The sequence below is a fragment of the Cervus elaphus genome, chromosome 13 (assembly GCF_910594005.1).
Source record: "Cervus elaphus chromosome 13, mCerEla1.1, whole genome shotgun sequence".
NCBI lineage: Eukaryota > Metazoa > Chordata > Mammalia > Artiodactyla > Cervidae > Cervus > Cervus elaphus.
This window is the reverse complement of record NC_057827.1, coordinates 30,153,057-30,175,572: the sequence shown is the minus strand read 5'-3', so window position 1 is coordinate 30,175,572 and position 22,516 is coordinate 30,153,057. Positions and strand designations below refer to the sequence as shown.

At 45.1% G+C, this 22,516-nt stretch overlaps 1 protein-coding gene across 1 annotated transcript; it reads left to right on the top strand.

Annotated features, from left to right (window-relative positions):
- The first annotated feature begins 13,539 nt into the window (after nt 1-13,539).
- MESD (mesoderm development LRP chaperone) lies at nt 13,540-21,969 on the top strand. Its single transcript, XM_043922055.1, has 3 exons — nt 13,540-13,828; nt 19,214-19,446; nt 20,737-21,969. The coding sequence occupies exons 1-3, from the start codon at nt 13,622-13,624 to the stop codon at nt 20,993-20,995; spliced, it is 699 nt and encodes a 232-aa protein (XP_043777990.1). The 5' UTR covers nt 13,540-13,621; the 3' UTR covers nt 20,996-21,969.
- Nucleotides 21,970-22,516: the final 547 nt, after the last annotated feature.

Here is a 22,516-nt window from a genome sequence, read left to right as displayed (position 1 = left end):
GCTCTTCAGGAAGTGCTAGAAGCATCCAGGCTTCCCTCATCCCCTAAACCCGCCAGGGTCCCAGGGGTCCCCCAACTTCTTAGCCCTGAAACAGGCCATCTTAGGTGCCCAGCCCAGCACAAGCTGGGTGTTTCCAGCCAATGGAAATGTTTGTTCTTCTGCCCCTTTCTAGAGCCTTCTACTGCTACTGCTAAGTCACTTCAGTTGTGTCCAACTCTGTGTGACCCCATCCCTGGGATTCTCCAGGCAAGAACACTGGAGTGGGTTGCCATTTCCTTCTCCAATGCATAAAAGTGAAAAGTGAAAGTGAAGTCGTGCAGTCATGTCTGACTCTTCGACCCCATGGACTGCAGCCTACCAGGCTCCTCCGTCCATGGGATTTTCCAGGCTAGTGTCACCTTTTTCCAGCCAGTTATCACTTATAACTGGGATGGATGACCTTGCAATTTATTGTCCAAACAGAAACAGTTTTGAGAGTAACTGTGAGACGTGTTACTAATAAATTAACCAGTAACAACAGAGACAAACTTGAATGGTCACCCTGCTTATAACTTAAAGGGTCCTTGTATATCTTCTGCATTCTATATGAACCTACTTATTTTGCAAACTGAGGCCTATAAAACTGCTCATTTTCTAACCTAGCAGTGATTCTGTAGAGTTGATCCTTTTTATTTCTCTACCAGAGAAAAACAGTTGGATAAATCAAGGTCTTTCCAGGTAACCTAGGACTAGCACCCTGGTTTTAGTTAACTCTGAAAACTTCTGAGAAAGGCAGACCCCTCCCTTCACATCCAGTTCTTTTCATTCATAAAACTGCTCTGGGGTCAGAGGATTTTTTTCCAAAGCCACTTGGTGCTGCCTGGGGTCCTACTTTGCTTCTACATGTGCACTCTCTTTGGTTGTCGTTGTTGGAATTTCTGAACCCCAACAATGATCTGTGACACTTAAAATGTCCAACTCTATTCAGTGACATTTGGTTTAGCTCTTAAAATCGGGTGGAATTGGTTTCTTGGCCCTCCTGGCTTCATTTGTCAGATATGGCACCTCTTCCTAAAACAAATCCTTCCCAGTACTGACTCTACCTTCCTCTGGGTCACCTTTACTTTCTGCCGTCTTTTATCCACTGTACAAACAAAGGGCACCTACCACATGCCAGGCCCCGTGGCAGGCACAGTCACAAAATAATGTGAGGGCTTGACCTCTTCGGAAGAGTAGAGTCCAGAAAGGGCAACAAGGAAAACAGGTCATCACGACTATACTATTCATCTAGTGAAAGCAGAGTCAAGAAACTGGAGGGACTTGCCTGGTAGTCCAGGGGTTAAGACGCCCCACTGCCAATGCAGGGGGCATGGGTTCCATCCCTGGTTGGGGAACTAAGATCCTGCATGCCACATGGTCTGGTTAAAATAAACAAATAGGGAGATTTAGAAAGAAACTATAGAGTATTGTTCACCAAACAGTCTAGTTGCATTCGACGGGACCATGTGATCAGTCCTGAGCCTTGAGATGTCAATGGTAGGGATGTGGGTTGTCTCAGATGGAGGCTGGGGAAGGCCAATCTAATTCTCCACTCTCTTCCCCTGCTGTCTCTGCTCAGAAAACTGGGTCCTTGGAGGTGCAACTACCATAAGCCTCGGTGACCGAGGAGCAGACCCTCTCTACTAACTGTGTTGAACAGGTCACATGAGCAAAAAGTAAACTCCTTGTGGAGCCACTGAGATCCAAGGGTTATTTGTTGCTGTAGCGTATTTTCATCTAACTTGATTAACAGAGGAAGGCTGTGACTGCCCCTGGATTCTCTGCAGTAAGGGCATCTTCTTTAGAAAACTCCACCCATTACTTCTAATCCTCATTTAAAATTTTTATTGTTGTTTAGCGCTAAGTCCTGTCACACTCTTTGCGACCCCATGGACTATAGTCCGCCAGGTTCCACTGTCCATGGGATTTCCCAGGCAAGAATACTGGAGCAAGTTGCCGTTTCATTCTCCAGGTGATCTACCCGACCCAGGGATCGAACCCACATCTCCTGCATTGGCAGGTGGATGGATTCCTTACCACTATGCCACCAGGGAAGGCCTTCTTTTAAAATTAAAATATGCCAAAACAATTTGAAAAAAATTTTTTAACAAGGGACTTCCCTGGTGGTTCAGTGGTTAAGACTCTGTGCTTCCAATGTAGGGGGTGTGGGTTCAGTCCCTGTCTGGAGAACTAAGATTTCACATACTGCATGGTGTAGCCAAAATTTAAAAAAAAATTTTTTTAATTAAAATATGATGTGAACCAAGGTATTTTTCATTAAAATGAAAACTGAGAGAAGAAAGCTGAAAAGATTTGGGCTGAAGGACTGGCTAGGGGAAAGCGACTGGAATAGACAAGAGGAACTGGAGCTGTGCAGAAAATGGCTTGGCCCCTGCAGAATGTCCTCTCAGTGCCTGGCTCAAGGCCAACACTTAGTAGGCATTTAATAAATAAGTGAGCGAACAAGATGCAAATAGAAAGCTGATTCAGGATTTAGGGAGGAAGCCAAGGTCAGAAGGGGCAAGATTGTTGGAAACATGCTTTTCTTCCTTCTTTACCTGTTCTAGTAGGTACATCCTCCTCCTGGACTTTCAGCAGGTATAAGACAACTGGAGAAGGAAATAGCAACCCCACTCCAGTATTCTTGCCTGGAAAATTCCATGGGCAGAGGAGCCTGGCAGGCTATAGTCCGTGAAGTCACAAAGAGTCACACATAACTGAGTAACTGAGCACACAAAGACAACAGCGTGAGCCTCTGATTTTTTTTTTTAATTGTGGTAAGATATCTATAACATAAAATTTACAATCTCGGTCATTTTTGTGAACCTAGCCACAGTTCTGCGGTGTTAAGTATATTCACTTTGCTCTGTAACCATCATTACCATCTGTCTTCAGAAAAACCTGACATCTCCTCAAACTGAATTCTGTACCACTCCACAATGACTTCTCATTCCCCTGGAAGTCACTATTCTACTTGTATCTCTATAAATGTAAATATTCTAAGTACTTTATTTAAGTGGAATCCTGTAATATTTGTCCTTTTCTGTCTGGCTTATTTCACTTAGAATAATGTCTTCATGGTTCACTGATACTGTCACATGTGTCAGAATTTTCTCCCCCTTCTTATTATTATTTTAAAAGATATTTATTTATTTGCATCAGGTCTTAGTTGCAGCATGAGGGATCTACTTCCCCGACCAGGGATCAAACCTGGGCCCTCTGCCTTGGGAGCTTGGAGTCTTAGCCACTGGACCACCAGGGAAGTCCCTTTTCTTCCCTTACAAGACTGAATAATGTTCCATTGTATGTATCTAGCCCTACCAGGTTTGAGAGCGAACACTGCAGATTTCCCTGGTGGCTCAGACGGTAAAGCATCTGCTTACAATGTGGGAGACTTGGGTTTGATCCCTGGGTTGGGAAGATCCTCTAGAGAAGGAAATGGCAACCCACTCCAGTACTCTTGCCTGGAAAATCCCATGGATGGAGGAGCCTGGTAGGCTACAGTCCATGACAGAGAGTTGGACCAACTGAGCGACTTCACTTTCACTTTCATATCACACTGCAGACTTTATAGACTTAACAACCAAGCTGTGTTTGGTCTATGGTGCCACCTGGTGGTCAGTAAGGGGCATTCCCTGCCCTAATGTATCTTAACCTTTGAAGCAGTGTTCCTGTTCTGTCTTTGTGGTCATAATAGTCCTTGTGCGTGCATGCATGCTCAGTTGTGTCAGAGTCTTTGCGACTCCATGGACTGTAGCCCACCAGGCTCCTCTGTCATGAGATTTCCCAGGCAAGAATACTGTAGTGGGTTGCCATTTCCTTCTCCAGGGGATCTTCATGACTCAGGGATTGAACCCACGTTTCGTGTTTCCTACATTGGCAAGCAGATTCTTTACCACTGAGCCACCAGCAAAGGCCCTTGTGGGGGTCTGTAGTCATAGGTGGGCCAATTCATTCTCAGGCATTCTTTCTAACACATAGCTAAACATCTTCCTTAATATCTTCATTTCAATGTCTCTTCTAAAGGAGAGAAATTTGTATCTGGAAAATTTACCCCTACTGTCTTTTCCCCAGATTTAGTCATTCTCCACAGGTGATGCATGACAGTGACATCTATTGGCCCGTGGTTCATTATGGAGCAGGGTCACGGGGTGACAGGTCACTCTCCTTACCCACCATGTCCTCTTTCTCTCTCGTATAGTTTGTGCTCATACAATAAAACCACCCGGGCAAGATCTCACCTATCCACTCTCATACCCAGCCCCCATCCCTACCTGCCCTCCCTCCCTCTGCACTGTCTCTCTTCACCTGAAGCTAGTGTGTTTTGAAGGAGGCCTGTGTGCAGGGCCTGTCATAGCATGACAGTTACTCCTGTGTCTTCAGTTTCCAAGATCTGGAATTTTCTGAAGTCTGATTTACCAGGAAGCTCTACATGGAAGTGAAGGTTGCTTTCACAGATAAACTCTCTACCTCATTTATTTCCCTGCTGGTTAATGACTTTTGGGTGTACTCTCCAGAATTCTGTAGGGGAGAAAAAATAAGTACTGAAATCTAAGCTCCCCAGACACCTAACACCAATCACGCCTAACCATTTTCTGATTTATGTTTTATTATTATTTTTATTATTTAATTTTATTTTAATTTTATTGTTATATAATTTTAATTTTATTACTTTTTATTTTATTATATATAATTTTATTTTTATTTTATTATTTATTTATATTGACTAATTTATGTACCTAGTACATAAATTAGTCAATAGCTACAGATATTAGATAATTAGGGTTCTTTTTTTTTTTTTTTTTTTTAGTTGGAGGCTAATTTCTTCACAACATTTCAGTGGGTTTTGTCATACATTGATATGAATCAGCCATAGGATTCTTATAATATTAATACTTGGCTATAGGGCTTCCCTGGTGGTTCAGCAATAAAAGAATCTGCTTGCCAGGGCAGGAAACGCTGGAGACTCAGGTTTAATCTGTGAGTGGGTAAGATCCCCTGGAGGAGGGCATGGCAACCCACTCCAGTAGTCTTGCCTGGAGAATTCCATGGAGCCTGGCAGAGTACAGTCCATGGGGTTGCAGAGTCGGACAGACTGAGCATGCATGCACAGAGTGACTAGCTTTATTGCTCCTCTACATGAAGCCTCCATGACCCCCAGACAGACTCAAGCATTTCTGCCCCCTTGTACCTACTGTGCTCTGTGCCTGGCCATTAGCATAGTGTATTTGTAACTCTCCGCTTAACTCTCCCTATCACCCTGTCATCCCTTTAAAGACAGGACTTGATCTGTGCATCTCTGTGACACTGGACTGCCAGGGAAGTCCTATAATCAATTGCATTTTAAAAGTGGTAGGGGATGCACAGAAATGTACTGATGCGTTCAAAATACTGATGATACTATTCTCGCTAGCCACCAGTGCATTGCATAGTTATCAATAAATAATTTAATGAATTCATTTGCAGTTCCCTGCAAGAAGGTCCTCCTTTCCATGAACCAACATCCTGTTGCCCACAGCTCTTACTGAGTAATGGACAGAAAGTTATGGACTTTCAGGAACCCACAGAGGGGCTCGGCCTGTGTGTGATCATGATCTACAGCTCACAGCTCTTGGATTGAATACTAGGCCTTTGCTTAGCAGGTGTGTTCAGCCCACTTCCCTTACAACTTGTCTTGGAGAATCTAGGAAATGAGTTCTTTGGAAAGAGAGATTGTAAGTTCTCTAAACATAATTGCCTCTAACTGTGCTGCAAAGTATAGGAGATGTTTCAGATAACACAGATAAAATTCTTAACTTTTCCTCTTAGGAGATGAATTCAAATCACTTCCCTAAATTTTCAAGGCAATTGCAGTATTATAGATAATTTTAATTAAGTGTATTATTCTGAGAATTTTTGCTTAAATTAGACTTTTCAGTATTTGGGAAGCATCAGTGCATTTATGCGCACCCCTGACCCCTTTTGGGCTTCCCTAGTGGCTCAGCTGGTAAAAAGTCTACCTGCAATGTGAGAGACCTGGATTCAGTTGCTGGGTCAGGAAGATCCCCTGGAGAAGGGAATGGCAACCCACTCCAGAATTCTTGTCTGGAGAATCCCACAGACACAGGATCCTGGCGGGCTACAGTCCATAGGGTTGCAAAGAGTTGGACGTGACTGAGTGACTGACACTTTCACTTTCCCACCCCTTTTAAAACAGAACTAATTACAGAACTTCCCTGGTGGTCCAGTAGCTACCAGTCCAAGCTCCCACTGCAGAGAGCCCGAGTTCAATCCCTGGTCAGGGAACTAGATTCCATACGCCACAACAATAAACATACCACATGCTACAACTAAAGATCCTGCATGCCACAAGTACAAGATTCTGCATGCCCCAACTAAGACCTGGTACAGCCAAATAAATAAGTGAAAAAATATCTAAAAAAAAAAATACAACTGACTTAAAATCCCATGCTTAGAAATAGCCACGATATACTTATTTGCAGCTATTTCCCCATATATACATATCATTTTAATACCATGTTATAACATTTTGTCATTTAATAATATAAACATCTTTAATGTCAACAAATATACATCTACGACATCCTATTTAATGACTGCATTGTTTTGCATTGTAAATGTGGATTTTTCAGCCTACTGTAGTTGAACATTTAGGTTTGCTCCTGTTTTCTCATCTTACAGAGAGTGTTATGTAGGACTGATAACAGTAGATAAGTGAAGAAATACATGTACAGCGTTCAGAAGAGTGCCTGCCACATAGTAAGTGCTGTGGATTATGACCATTTCTATTATTTTCATTGTCTATTTCCTCAGAGTCATTCTTGGAAGTGGAATTAGGCAGTTAAGAGTTTTGATACATTTCACCAAAGTTTCATGCAGAAAGTCTCCATCCCCTTGAGAGAATGAGAATGCTTTTTTCCTGAGTTTTGCCAACAACATACACTATCCTAATTTTTATTCTGGCCCCACCAGTAGGTGAAAAAATTACATCTTATTTGAATTTGCATTTCTTTGATATCTACTGAGATAATCACTGCTGTACTTTTTCATATGCAAATAGGTTTATTTATTTTGGAGAAATAAAAGTATGATTCCTCTCCCTTCCCATGTTTCAACCAGAAAGTTCATCTTTTTCTTACTGATCTGTATGATATTTTTCTGTCTGCCATGTTGGAGTTTTCCTCCCAGTTTACCGTCTGCCTTTTAGCTTTTTTTCATGGTGTTTGGCAAAACACAGATTTTAAGTGTTTGATTTAATATATGAGTCCTGCTCTCCTTTTCACAAGAAATGATGGGGACCAGGAACAGACACCCACCTCAGCCTGGGCCAATCACATTCTCTCCTGGAAATCTGGAATTGTCAGAAGATAATCAGTTCATTGCTACTTGTGAGTAAATATAAACCTCAGGAAATATGTGGTGATTCTTCTTGCATTGGGTTAAAAAGTACAAAAGTAAAGTATAATAAATAGGGACTTGCTGAATGGTCTAGTGGCTAAGACGCCACGCTCCCAATGCAGGGGCTTGGATGCATCCCTGGTCAGGGAACTTGATACCGCACACCACAACTAAGAGTTTGTATGCGCAACTAAAGATCCTACATGCTGCAAGGAAGATGGAAGATCCTGAGTGCTACAACTAAGACCCAGCACAACCAAATAAATAAATTTTTTAAAAAAGAATAGTCATGGTCTCCCCTGTCTCCACCTCAGACCCAATCTCAGGCCCTTCTTCCCATGACTCCTCATGATTCAGTCTTTAAAGGGTAAATGTTTGGCACCACAGAGCCTCTTGAACTGAGCTGTACCCTTCAGGTCACAGGACTGAGTTCTGATGAGCTGGTAACTGTGCCATTCCAGTTTTTCAGTATTTTGAATATCACTCCTGCTTGATTACAGATATCGCTAGAGGACTTGCCTGGTGGGCCAGTGGTTAAGAATCTGCCTGCCAATGCAGGGGACACGGGTTACAACCCTGGTCCTGGAAGATCCCACATGCCGCAGAACAACTAAGCTCATGCTCTGTGAGTACTAAGTCTGTGTGCCTGGAGTCCATGTTCTGCCACAAGAGACGCCACCTCAGTGAGAAACCTGCCCACCACAATGAAGAGCAGTGCCTACACGCTGCAACTAGAGAAAGCTTGCACACAGCAATGAAGACCCCGCACAGCCAAAAGAAAAAAAAAAACAATGTACATATATATATATATATATATATATTTTTTTTTTTTTTTTTTTTGCTAGAAACTCTTGCTGCACCCTCCAGTTGAGGCATCCCTCACATGTTGTGGTGTGACACTACCCAGAAGGAGCCCAGCTGAGGCCACCTTAAGATGGGAAAGTTGGTGGGGGATTTGATTTTACCATTTGCAGCCACTGAACCTCTTAGAGGCACGGTTAGTATTAACCCCCAGGGCAGTGGTGGCCTCATTTAAGCCATGAAGTGAAGTCTCTTTCACTTCTGTCCCCTCCTCTCCTGCCTTACTACATGCCCTCAGACCAGGTTCACACTTTTTCTCTTTATAGAATATATTACAATGTTGCTTCTGTGTTATGTTTTGGGTGTGTAGGATCTTAGTTCCCTGACTAGGGATTGAACCCACATCCCCTGCATTGAAGGTGAAGTCTCAACCACTGGACTGCCGGGGGTGTCCCCACGTTCACATTCTTATCCCATCTTGGTATTCCTGCCTCCAGACTCCTTTTCGACGGGTCTTTCATTTGGCCTCTAGTTTAACTATCCTGAGTGCCTCAATGATTAACCCAAATGGTGCTATGCTGGGAGAAAGATATACCTCTTCATCCATAGACTAGGGTTCAGATTCTTCCCTGTCACTTCACTAGCTGTGGGACCTCAGACAAATGCAATTCCAAAATCAGGGTTCCCCTGTATTATTATCATCATATGATAACAAGGACCTCCTGAAATCTGCATTATACTTACTGTGGATTGTTCATCTCCTCTGCTAGTTTGCAGGCTCTTTAGTGCAGGAACCTTGTCATATTCATCTTTCTATCAGTGCCCATCTGGTTCTTGACTGACAGTAGACCCTAGACATCCCTGCTGGTCCAGTGGTTAAGACTCTGCGCTTCCACTGCAGAGGACACTGGTTCAAACCCTGGTCCTGGAAGTTCCACATACCCTGTGGTGGGGCCAAAAAAAAAAAAAAGACAGCAGACCCTTAGTTCTGGAGAAAGGAATGGTTACCCACTCCAGTATTCTTGCCTGGAAAATCCCATGGATAGAGGAGCCTGGTGGGCTGTAGTCCATGGGGTGGCAAAGAGTTGGACACAGTTGAGCAACACACACACACCCACCCACCACACACACACACACACACACCCTTAGTTAAAATACATTCTCACAGGGTTGAACTGAATCAAGTTCCAAACATCAGATGGGTGAAAATGCAATCAATCCAGATGTTTCATACCTCTGGATAATAAACTGAATTCATTTCCTCAGATGAAACTAGTCCTGGGATTTTTTATTTTTTAACACAATTCCAACAACTTCTGTAAAACATTAAATGATTTTTTTTTTTCTGTATCATTAGATACAATGGACCAGGAATCCCAGCACTTTTACACCTTAACTTAGCAGCTGGTAAAATGAGTGACCAGGGTGACCCCTCCCAGCAGAGCACATGACCGACCACAGCTGTGCATGTTTTTTAGCATGACTGCACCAGGACAGGCGCTGAGCCACTGGGTGGAGCAGTGCACTCTGGGGAGAAAGCTTATGACATTTCCCCTATGATTTCAGAAAAGAAAAAACTTTTTTTCTTATGAGTTGTTTCTGCTCAATGACAATAGGAAACGGCATAGCGTGTACATAGAAGGGAGTGACAGAGGATGAGATGGCTGGATGGCACCACTGACTTAAAAGACATGAGTTTGAGAAACTCCGGGAGATGGTGAAGGATAGGAAGTCTGGCGTGCTGCAGCCCATGGGGTCCCAAAGAGTCCAACACAACTGAGCAGCTAAACAACAACACATATAGATACAGGGTATCAGCCATCCCACAGTGGAAGAGCTTTAAACATCAACAGTCCTAAGTGTGAAAGTGAGGCAGACATTGTTAACTAGTTACCTGCTCAACTTTCACTTCCTCTTTTCCCTTAATGACAAAATCCCAGTTTTATTTGGGATGACAATGTAGATAGCCTCCCTTAGAAGGCTAGGTTCCAGCCCATGTGATGTAAATAGAAGTGCTCTGTGGAACATCCAAATAGGCTGCTTAAAGGAAGATGACTCCATTAAAAAGTATGCTCCTTTTGGCTTTTTTTCCTCCCTCCTTCCTCAGGATAAAAGTCATCTTGACCTTGAACTTGTGACCTTGAAGTTGGAAGCCACAGACCAGTATGAGGGAGCAGGATGAGAAAAGAGACAGGGTGCCAGATGCTCAAAGAGCAAAAATACAAGCCCTAGATGCTCGGTTTCCAGCTGCTTCTGTGAGAGAGGAATCAAACAATAACCACAAAGGCCTCTTATTTAAACCATTTTTTTTTAACAAATTCAATTTTGTTTTATATGGGGCCTATAATCTATCCGAGCAAGATATGTTACCTTGCTAAGGCATAAGACTCTTGAGAGTCCCTTGGACAGCAAGGAGATCAAACCAGTCAATCCTAAAGGAAATCATTTGTCTGGTATCTTTAGAGCCTTACTCTGTTGAAGTGATTCTCAGCTAAACATTATGTCTGTTTTAACTTTGATAGTATTTCCACTTCTGTTATTTATTAGTGGTATCTTTTTTTTTTTAATTAGTGGTATCTTTTTTTGAAGTGTCAGATGTTGTGACTATTTAAAATAAAATGTCATTATAATTAAAAAAAAAAATCCTAAAGGAAATCAACCCTGAGTATTCATTGGAAAGACTGATGGTGAAGTTTCAATACTTTGGCCACCTGATACAAAGAGCTGACTCACTGGAAAATCCCTGATGCCGAGAAAGATTGAGAGCAATAGGAGAAGGGGGCGACAGAGGATGAGATGGTTGGACGGCATCACTGACACAATAAACATGAGTTTGAGTGAACTCCAGGAGACAGTGAAGGACAGGGAAGCCTGGCGTGCCACAGTCCATGGGGTCATGGAGTCAGAAATGACTTAGCAACTGAACAACAACACAGGTGGCTTAAACCAGGGGTCCCAAACTTCTGGGATCTAATGCCTGATGGTCTGAGATGGAGCTGATGCAATGTTAATAGGAATAAAGTGCATAATAAATACAATGCACTTGAGTCATCCCAAAACCACTGCCCCTGCCCCTGGTCCATGGAAAAACTTGTCTTCTGCAATATTTGTCCCTATTGCCAAAAAGGTTGGGGACCACTGGAATAAACAACATAAATTTATTTTCTCACTGTTCTGGAGGCTGCAAGTCCCAGATCAAGGTTGGGTTGGTTTCTTCTGATGCCTCCCTCCTTGGCTTGTAAATGGCCATGTTCTCCCTGTATCTTTACATGATCCCTCTATATATCATTGTGTCCAAATCTCTCCTTTTGTATGGATACCAGTCATATTGGATTAGGGACCACCCCCAACAACTCATTTTAACTTAATTCCCTCTTTAGAGATACAAACACAGTCACATTCTGAGGTACCAGAGTTAGGGCTTCCACATACAGAATTTGGGAGGATACGGTGCAGCCCATAACACCAGGCAGAAGTAAAGAGGTTTATTATAGCTCTTTTTTCTTTTGGTAATAGCATAAAAATTGGGGTGGTGCTAGTGGTAAAGACCTGCCTGACAATGCAGGAGACAGAAGTGGGTTCGATCCCTGGGTTGGGAAGATCCCCTGAAGGAAATGGCAAGCCCCTCCAGTATTCTTGCCTGGAGAATTCCATGGACAGAGGAACCTGGCAGTTCATGGGGTTGCAGACAGTCGGACACAACTGAGAGACTAACACAACTGACATGACTAAAGTGACTTAACATGAACCCATCAACAGAGTAATAAGGAAATAAAGTACAGGTATATTAATACTATATTTTATTAATACTGTACTATACTTCCCTAGCAGTCCAGTGGTTAAGACTTTGCCTTCAAATGCAAAGGATGAGGGTTCGAACCCTGGTCAGGCAGCTAAGATCCCACATGCCTTGCAGCTGAAAAACCAAAGCATAAAACAAGCTATGTTGTAACAGACTCAACAAAGACTTTAAAAATGGTCCATATAAAAAATTATTTTAAAAAATCAATGCATACTATACTGCAGTATAGTCAAACTTCATGTCATATTGGTAAGTCAAAAACCCTTAAAATGCTAATACGCGCACCAACTTGTAATGTGGTCACATGTTAGTCATTCAGTCATGTCCGACTCTGGGACCCCATGGGCTGTAGCCTACCCGGCTCTGATGTTCATGGATTTTCCAAGCAAAAATACTGGAGTGGGTTGCATTCCCTTCCCCAAGGGGATCTTCCTGACCCAGGGATCAAACCCAAGTCTCCTTCACTGCAGGCACATACTTTACCCTCTCTGAACCACCAGGGAAACCCATGCTGCCATAAACACACATATAAATGCAACAAAACCGTTCCTAGAGACACTTTGGTGTTTGTAAATGTACAGAAGAATGTATACAATATTCTAGAGAGTGATAACTGGTTTGTGTGGGACAGAATTGTGGCTGGTGTGGAAGAGAACACCATGTTTCTACAATGGTCGAATATTTTACAGCTACAGTAAGGGATTCGTGTCTTTCTCACCCAATTAAAAATTTAAAAGTCAGCAGATCAACCATTTAAAATCCGTGGAATTTTAAAGTATTTCTGGCCTGAGTCTTTTAAAGCAATAAACAACAACAAAAAACAGAATGATTCAACCTTCAAAAGGAATAGACAGAGTCGACAACATGAGGTTAAAATCAGAAGAGATACTGAAGTTGTTTTACAGATGAAAACTAATGATTTAAAAAAAAACAAAAAACTTTTTCAGTTTCAAGAGATGACAGTAATATTCAAAGACGGATTGAATTCTTTCTACTGAGTAGCAAAAGACTGGGCCCAATCTATTTGTGATCTTCTGAGAAAGCTGCTTAACCTGCCACAGGCGTTTTTAAAGGAAATTGTAGGAGACTCAGGAAGCGTGTGACTTCGTGAAACGGGCTTTCTTGGCGCAAATGAGCTCCCAGAATTTCCAGCGCCACTTCATTTCACAGGCGAAAACTTGAGGCCTCGTGAGGCGCTGTTGGAGGATTCCTAGAGGCTCTGAGGGAACTTCTGGACCTGACTTACTCGTTAAGAGAGAAAAAGGTCGACCGCTGGCAGAAAAAGAAGTAGAGCACCACACTGGGCAGAGCGCCTATGCTGGACCAACGGGAGGAGGCTGATGGGCGGAGCCAAGATGGCGGAGGAGGCGGGGCTTCCGGAGGTGGGGGCCGTAGGAAATAGGACGGGGCGGAGCCTGGTAGGTTACCGAGGTCTGGGAGGCGGGGCCAAGGGGGGGTGGCCTTGAGCCCATGGAGGCTAGGCTGAAGGCGTGTCCCGCTCAGGCGCCGGCAAGGGGCGGGCCCAGGAAAGAGGCGGCCTGGGGTGGGGCCAGGGCTCGCGCAAGTCTGGTCCACGCGGCGGCGCGACTCTGCGCGGCAAAGATGGCGGCCTCCGGCTGGGCGCGCGCCGCCGTGGTTTTTCTCTGTGCCTGTGATCTGATGCTGCTCCTGCTGCTGCCGCCGAGGGCCTTCGCCACCGAGGGCCCGGCCGAGACACCCGGCGAGGCCACCCCACCTCCCCGGAAGAAGAAGAAGGATATTCGCGACTACAACGACGCCGACATGGCTCGTCTTCTGGAACAGTGGGAGGTCTGCGGCGCGCGCACACCCTCCCGGCTCTTCTGTCCCGGGTCCCTTCCTACTGACCTCTTACCTCCTCCGTCTTGGGACCCTTTACACCTCCGTCTTGTTGTCTTTCGACCCCCTAACCTCCTCTGTCCGCATGCCAATGGCCCTTACTGACCCACTCCAGCTACCGCTGACCCTCAGTGCCTCTGAACACTCCATCAGTCTGCCGACCCCCGCCCCAAGCCGTTCATCCCGATGTCCTCTTTCCACCGTTCCTTGGGCCACTGCAGTCACGAGTCAGCCTCTCACTCTTCAGCCCTATTTGTCATCAACGCCTCCGCGTTGCTGCCGGTGGTCAGCGAGTCCTTCTAGTGAAGGGCGGGGGGAGACCTTTTCCATCCCATTCCTGAGAATGGAGTGCGTGGGTGGGTGAGGGGTATGGAGAGGATTATCTTCCAAGAGCGCCGTTTCAGCTTTCGTCGTTCTCCCCACGTTCTAAATAAGGTTTCACAGTTCCCATTTTGGTATATGTCCCTGCTGAAAGTTTTTTGTAAGTTTTGTGCGTGCCTTTACTTTTTTGGACGGGATAGGAGGCGTTATTAAAGGCTAGTGGTTTTTTGTCTTGTAACTCACATTTTTCGCTCAAGGGAGCAATGACTTGCTTTTGTGCGAGTCAGTTTTCTGGTTACTTGAATGGGCTGGAATGTGTAATGGCAGGGAGAGGGTATTAACCTTTTTAGGTGAAGTTCACTAACCAAAACCATTGTTGCTGCCTCTTGCCCATCCATAGGTGGTTGTGTTTTCCTGGTTTATTTGCACTGCTGGTGAAGTGATGTCAGAAACTTGGGTTCCACTCCATGTGTGATCTTGAGTGAGTCATGTTTCCACCCTAGAGCTCAGGTTCCTTATGTGCAGAATGAGATTTTACTGGATGATTTCTTCCAGTGCTGATGTTTTATTATATTGTGGTTTCCCATGTGTGTATGTGGGCTTCCCAGGTGGCTCAGTGGTAAAGAATCCACCACCCGCCAGTGCAGGGGATGAACGTTCTATCCTTGGTCCGGTAAGATCACCTGGAAGAGGAATTGGCAACCCACTCCAGTATACTTGCCTGGGAAACTCTCTGGACAGAGGATCCTGGCAAGCTACAGTCCATGGGATTGTAAAAGAGTTGGACACAACTTGGTGACTGAGCACGCATGCACGTGGTGTGTATATTAAATAGAGGCTTTCAGACCTGAGTTTTAGTACCATCTGACGTATTGACCTTGGTAGCTTTGTGATCCTCATTTTCCTTATCTTTAAAGTTAGAAAGCATCCCACTTTGCAGGGTTCCTTTTAGGTGAATTGAGCTCCTCTTTGCAGACACTGCAAGTGTGAAAGCCCTGCCCCAGCAATTGCAGTCTCTCTGTGGGAGAGCAGATCCATCTCTGGGTGCTTTTTTATTTTTAATCTATCGTTTTTAAAAACAAATTATTTTATTTTCGGCTGTGCTGGGTCTTCGCCACTGCGCACAGGCTTTTCTCTAGTTGTGAGCAGGGGCTGCTCTCTAGGTGCAGTATGAGGGCTTCTCATTGAGGTGGCTGCTCTTGCTGCAGATCACGAGGGCACTAGGCGCATGGGCTTACTTGCTCTTCCCGGACCAGGGATCGAACTCATGTCCCCTGGTTTGGCAGGCAGATTCTTACCCACCGTGCCACTGGAAAATCTAAGGGTGCTTTTTTGAAGGAAGCAGTACCTCCTCCCCTGGTGGAGGTCCCTAAGGTCTTCCCCCATCCTCTGCCAGCTTGAAAGTCATCGCTGCAGGGAGAGGCCTGCCTCTGGTGTGTGTAGAGGGTGGGGGTGGGGGCAGGAACGGTGAAACTCCTTCCACTGTGTTAATGAGTCCCAGTTGGTGTAGAAAAACCAAAGGTGATTCTTACTGTAACCAGGTGCCGGGGAAGGGATAGGTGGGGAGATAGGAGCAGAGCCAGACAAGCGAGTTTGTACTTAAGTGTCACCCTGTCAAGCCGGTGACCTGGAGTCAATTATTTACCTTCTCTGGGCCTCATCCACAGCTCAGTTCAGTGTGCATCCTACAGGGTTGTCCTGAGGTAAGTGAAAGTCGCTGTCGTGTCCAGGTCTTTGCTACCCCATGGGCTATACAGTCCATGGAATTCTCCAGGCCAGAAATACTGGAGTGGGTAGCCATTCCCTTCTCCAGAGGATCTTCCCAACCCAAGGATTGAACCCAGGTCTCTCGCGTTGCAGGCAGATTCTTTACTCTCTGAGCCGCCAAGGAAGCCCAAGAATACTGGAGTGGGAAGCCTATCCCTTCTCCAGCAGATCTTCCCAACCCAGGAATTGAACCAGGGACTCCTGCATGGTAGGCGGATTCTTTACTAGCTCAGCTATCAGGGAAGCCCTGTCCTGAGGTGGGATATACTAAATGAACAATGCCTGTGACATAGTAGCTGCTCAGGAGATGGTAGCTGGTCTTATTATCAAGGACTTGGGAGGAAGAAAAGCATTTACAGGATAAGGGAGTTCAACTCTGTAGCTATGAATATTGACAGACAGCATTGGAGAAGTGGCGAAGCCAGTCAAGAATGAAAGACTGGCCTGGAGGAAGGGCTGCATAGAGTGTGGGAATGGCCACTTGGTCACATTCTCTGCCCCCAGCCCTGCCTGGGGGTGAAGGTGTAATTGCTTTCAGTTTAAAGGAAGTGATAGAACAGGTAAGATTACTCAGGGAAGCAGTGCATCTAAGAGTAGACCTGGACAATTGCACCTACATCTAAGGTGTTGGTTTTTCTGTCGGGCCCAACTTTTTGTGGCTCTGTGGACTATAGCCCGCCAGACTCTACTTTCCTTCACTATCTCCTGGAATTTGCTCAGATTCATGTCCATTGAATCTATGATGCCATCCAGCCCGTCTAATCCTGTCTGTAGCCCACCAGGCTCCTTTGTCCATGGAATTCTCCAGGCAAGAATACTAGAATGGGTAGCCATTCCCTTCTCCAGGGGATCTTCCCGACCCAAGGATTGAACCTGGGTCTCTTGCATTGCAGGCAGATTCTTTACCATCTGAGACCCCAGGGAAGTCTGTACTATCTCCTGGAGTTTGTTCACACTCATGTCCATTCAGTCCGTGATGCTGTCTCAACCATCTCGTCCTTTGCTGCCACCTTTTCTCTTACGTCTGTGGTACTGTGTTTTTTCTTTTCTTTTGTAACTGAAACTCACAGTCAGGCATATAAAATAGATATTAAAGGTTCTTGAAAAGATCCTTAATCTTGCTGTATGTGCTAGACTTCTGATTAATTATATTTTCATGAAAAAGAAATGGTCCTTGTAACCTATGGAGTTAATGCCATGACTGTTAGTAGAATCAGCTTGAAAAATAAAAATTTTCTAGGTTGTTGACCCAGCTAGAAGTCTTGAAGTATTCTAAGGAGACCATAAGCAGGTATTATGGAGAAATAGAATAGAATACAGTCAGAAACAGCCTGTGAGTTTGGCCACCAGGAGTTCCTATGTACTTTAAGAGGGTGATTTCAATAGTTGTTTGGAAGCTGGATTACAGCGGGCCATGAGTCTCAGCAAACTCCAGGAGATGGTGAAGGACAGGGAAGCCTGACATGCTGCAGTCCATGAGGTCACAGAGAGTCTGACATGATATAGCAACTGAACAAGTGGTAACAGCACCATGTATTAAGTATGTATTGCTTGCCTTTATGTCATTAAATTCCCAGGCAAGCTTAGAGGGGAGATGCTGTGATCACCCCCCTCCCCATTAGAGGTGAGGGAAAATGATTTTCCACTAGGGCCACACGGCGAAAGGACTGGTACCTGGAGCCACACGCAGGCCCACGGAACAGTGCAGCTCATGTGCTTGCCTGCAGGTCGCCAGCAGCTCTTTGACAGCCAAGTGAGGAAGAAATGGGTCTGTTGAGAGGGTGGCAGAGTTGAGGGAAAGGTTGGCCCCACACTGCTAGGGCCGTAGGGATCACCCAATTCTGCTTTTCCTTTTATAGACAAGGAGACAGGCCTAGAGGATTATGGAGTCTGGTCCAAGGCCATTCAGGTGAGTTAGGGAGCTGAAGCCAGATCAAATATGGATCCCCTTCAGACATAGCTTTAGAATTATCTTGTTCTCTTATTAAAAATATGTTTAATACAGGACATTATTGTTGGTGTCTTAAGCCTCGGCCCTTCAGTGATTTGTCAAGAGGCCCATGTAGTGATATATAAGGGCTTTTTGTTTCATTTTAGGTTGTTTTTTTGTTGTTTTAAGTAACAGCTTTATTGTGATATAGTTTACAGGCCTTATAGTTCCCTCATTTAAAGTGTACATTTCAGTGGTTTCTGGACTGTTCAGAGAATTGTGCAACCAGCACCACAGTCAATTTGAGAACATTTGCTTCACCCCCAGAAAGAAACTGTGGTCTCAGTCACCCCTCCCCGCGTTCTTCCCAGCCCTCCAGCCAGCCCCAGGCAACTTCTCATCTGCTTCCTGTCTATAGGTTTGTCTACTTTGGATGTTTGGTATAGATAGACTCCTGCAGTGTATGTGTGGTCTTCTCCTTCACTTACCATGATGTTGTCAAGGATCATGCATATGATAATATCAAGCATATGTTTTTTCCTTGCTGAAATTAGCCTTTTCTCCAAGGAATAACTGGTTCTTTTGTGTATTTTTAACTTATTTATCTTATATTTATTTAGTTGGCATTCTGTTGTTAATAATTAATTGTCTTGTTTATTTCTGTGGGCCTGGATCCAGTGGTTCTTACTTTGTTTGGGGAGTTCTAAACCATTCTGTCATTATTTTGATTTTCAGATTATCCCGATTAGGCCTACAAGCTCTGCTTCATGCTGGCTTCTGTGTCATCCTGACACATCCCATAATCCTGTGAGCACTTTCTTACTTTCTGATACAAGAAGATGTTCCAGACTAATCTTCTGTTTCCTTTGCCAGAATTAGCTTTCCCCTGTGGAACACTAGTTCTTTTAAATATTTTTATCTTGTCTATCAAAAAGATCATAAGTTCCTTCTGCTGCCTCCAATTCCAGCTCAATACCACGGGTGCAGTCTTCTACTTTTGTATTTATAACTCCCCGCCCAAAGGGGAGGACCCAGCTCTGATTATCCTCAGTGCATCAGTAGGTATTCCCTTCTCAAGCCTAGAGTTCACAGGTCGTGATTCAGTTGCTCAGTGGCATGTGGGATCTTCCTGGACTAGGGATCAAACCCATGTCCCCTCCATTGGCAGGCGGATTCTTAACCACTGGGCCACCAGAGAAGCCCTTCTGCTATGATTTAGATCATAAACCAGCACTGACATCACATGCGGACATTCTTGCCTTTGCCAATTGCAGTGCTCACTGTGTGATGCTTCCCTCCCCCACCCCCTGTCCTTATAGAAAGATGACGACATAGAGGAAGGAGACCTCCCAGAGCACAAAAGACCCTCTGCACCGATAGACTTCTCCCAGATAGACCCGGGCAAGCCCGAAAGCATACTGAAGATGACGAAGAAGGGCAAGACGCTCATGATGTTTGTCACCGTGTCAGGGAACCCCACCGAGAAGGAGACGGAGGAGATCACCAGCCTGTGGCAGGGCAGCCTTTTCAACGCCAACTATGACGTCCAGAGGTAAGACCACAGCCTTACTGAGAAAAATGGGCTGTGCTGGGCTTTATCTCTTCTGGTGTAATGGGTGTCATTCCTGGCAGTACTTGGCAGGGCCCTGGACCTTTCCTGTCTAGTCTGTCGCTTTTACATTTATTTACCTAGTTTATTTATTTTTCTTGGAAGAAGACCACTCAGGTTTGGTCAAAGCCAGTAAATTTATTTGTTTGTTTTCATATCTCATTTGATCCAAAAGCCATTTATCTATGTATCTTGAACTTCCCTTTTATCTGAGTAAGAAGCTATATAGCTTTTCCTCTGTGGGGGTGGAAAATTAGTTGACGTCTGAGTGTGCCTCTTCCCTTAGAAGTCCCTGCCCACGGGAGAAGCTCTTCTGTGTAGCTGTGTTCACACAGAAGCTTGGACCAGACTCTGTTACTTTAAAGTGAAGAAGTCTGGTCATCATGGGTCAGTATGATCCTGAGATGCAGTTTTGAGGAATTTCCTTTTTCTTCATCAATAACAGTTTCTGAAATGTAGCGTCTTCCAATATTTTAGTTCAGGAAGTACAAAAAGAATCAAAAGGAATACTCAGAGTGTTTAGGGTGGCAGAGTGCTTTTGTGAGCGTAAGTAGACACCGGGGAACGAGCGAGTGCTGTGGTGGTGATGGGCCCAAGCTCTCACTGATAAGAGTGGAGGGGCAGGGGGTGGCGGTGCTTTACACACACCCGGACTCTGTTCTGTTCCTCTCTGCTCCTTGGGACCTGTGGAGTGTGGACGTGCTTGGCTGCTAGTGGTTAACCTCCAGGGTTGAGTCATGTCCAGTCACCGAGCATCCTCCTGAGCCCTTTGTCGGCCTCTTGTGACCCAATCCAAACTCCTGTTTGTCAGTCTGTGTCAGCAGAGGCCTTTTGTCACATGAAACCTTAACTGGGCACTTAAGACTGTAAAACAGACCCAAACATCAGCCTCCCCTCGATTCCGTGGGAGAGGTCCTGAACCCGGCCCATCTACAGCCTCCCAAGGACCCCTTCTGACACCTCCCTTCACATGAGCAGCCCCTGCACCACACACACAACCCAGGTCCTCTTTCTCTTTTGATCTGAGCCGAGTTGTTAAATAGTTGAGCCAGCTAGTACTTTCCAACAGTGAATGTCAACAGCTTCTAGGCCTGGGGAAATAGGACACTTTGTTCTGTGTTCATGTAGAATTTGAAGGGGATTCTCTTTTCTTAGTTAAGTGCCGCAGGCCTGTTCTGAACCGTTAGCCCTGCACCAACTGTGTGCTGACTGTGGTCCCCTCTGTCTGTCCAGGTTCATCGTGGGGTCAGACCGTGCCATCTTCATGCTGCGTGATGGGGGCTATGCATGGGAGATCAAGGACTTCCTGGTCAGTCAGGACAGGTGTGCCGACGTGACCCTGGAGGGCCAGGTGTACCCTGGCAAAGGGGGAGGGAGCAAAGAGAAGAATCAAACCAAGCAAGAGAAGGGCAAGAAAAAGAAGGAGAGAGACCCGAAACCCCGGGCTTCGAAGGAAGACAATCGGGCTGGGAGTAAGAGGGAAGAGCTGTGATGGGGCAGCCTCGCTGTGCAGAGGAGGAGGGCATGGGCGACCACACACTCGCAGGCTTCTCGTCTCTGCTGAGAAAGGTCTGCCATGTGGCCAGTTTCTGGTCAGCGAAAGAATTACTGTTTAAAAGGCTTCAAGTAAGAGGACAGAGGTTTTATAATTAACATGGAACACTGACAGATTCACATTTACCATAAAATCACTTTCAGTGGAAACCTGCAGGTGTGGCTTTTTCCCACTGAAATGTGGAGGCGTCTTTGGCTGGACCATGGCACCACACCCCTGGCCCTACCTGCTTTGACCTGCAGCCTTCTGTATTGTTTCTCTTAAACAAAAGGATACCAGGTTCTCATCAGACGAACTTAAGACCCTCAAATGCGTTGAATCAGTCTCTTGCAGACAGCACGTCCATTACTGTGAAATTAAAAGCAGGCCACAGGAGCACAACTTAGTGCTACGACATCTACATACATGGTCAGGACGCCAGGACACGTGGATCCCAAATCTCTGCAGAAGACACAGCAGAAAATCACGCAGCTTGAAAATCCCGAGCAATCACTTGAAATTTATTGGATTTAAACCCCTCAAATCAGTTACGGAGAACTCCTGATATCAGTCAGATTTTGTGTGGTCTGTGAATCCAGGGGTCCTGTCCAAACAGGACCTTACTTAGGAAAGTCGTGCTGGTGTCACGAGTCATGTGCTCCATCTAACATGATGATTTTCCAGGGTGTGACTCAGGCATTGGCCAAGCTTCTAAACCTGTTCCTTTGATAAAGTGCCTAAACTTGTGGTGATTTTGTATGGTACTAATATGATGCGCTACCTGTTACTGTCTGACGTTGCTGTTCCCGTGTCACAGCCTGCTCTGAGTGAGAGTTACAGAATTTTTACCCAGCTGTCATTTCTAAGAACTAAAATTATTTGTTAAAAAAAAAATAAAAAGAAAAGCTTCCATCATGATTTTAGCAAATTCAGAAAAGTTTAGAAAACATCATCATTAATGGTACAGAGTAAAATGTCTCCCCTTGCCCCCCACTGCCACTGCCTTGTGGAAGCTACTGTTAATTTGTTTTTATAAAAAAAAAAACAAACACACTTACCAGTTTATAGTGATCTGTGGGATAATACGTGTTTGTTTTGGCCTCATGGCACCTAGTTCCCGTTATTTTGGTAACTTATTTTCTGATTTCCGTGTAATGATCCATGCACTCTCCATTTTCTGTTCTGTGCTGGGTTGGTGTGGTGGGGGGTGGATGTTTGCCCTGTGGGCCCCCAACTCCAGGGTGGAATTAATCCTAGGGTGAGTTTGCATGAGCCACCTCAGGAATCCCTGGTAACTCAGACGTTAAAAGAATGTGCCTGCGATGCAGGAGACCTGGGTTCAGTCCTTGGGTCAGGAAGATCCCCTGGAGAAGGCAGTGGCAACCTGTTTCAGTATTCTTGCCTGGAGAATCCCATGGACAGGGGAGCCTGGCGGGCCACAGTCTGTGGAATCTCAAAGGGTGGGGACACGATTGAGTG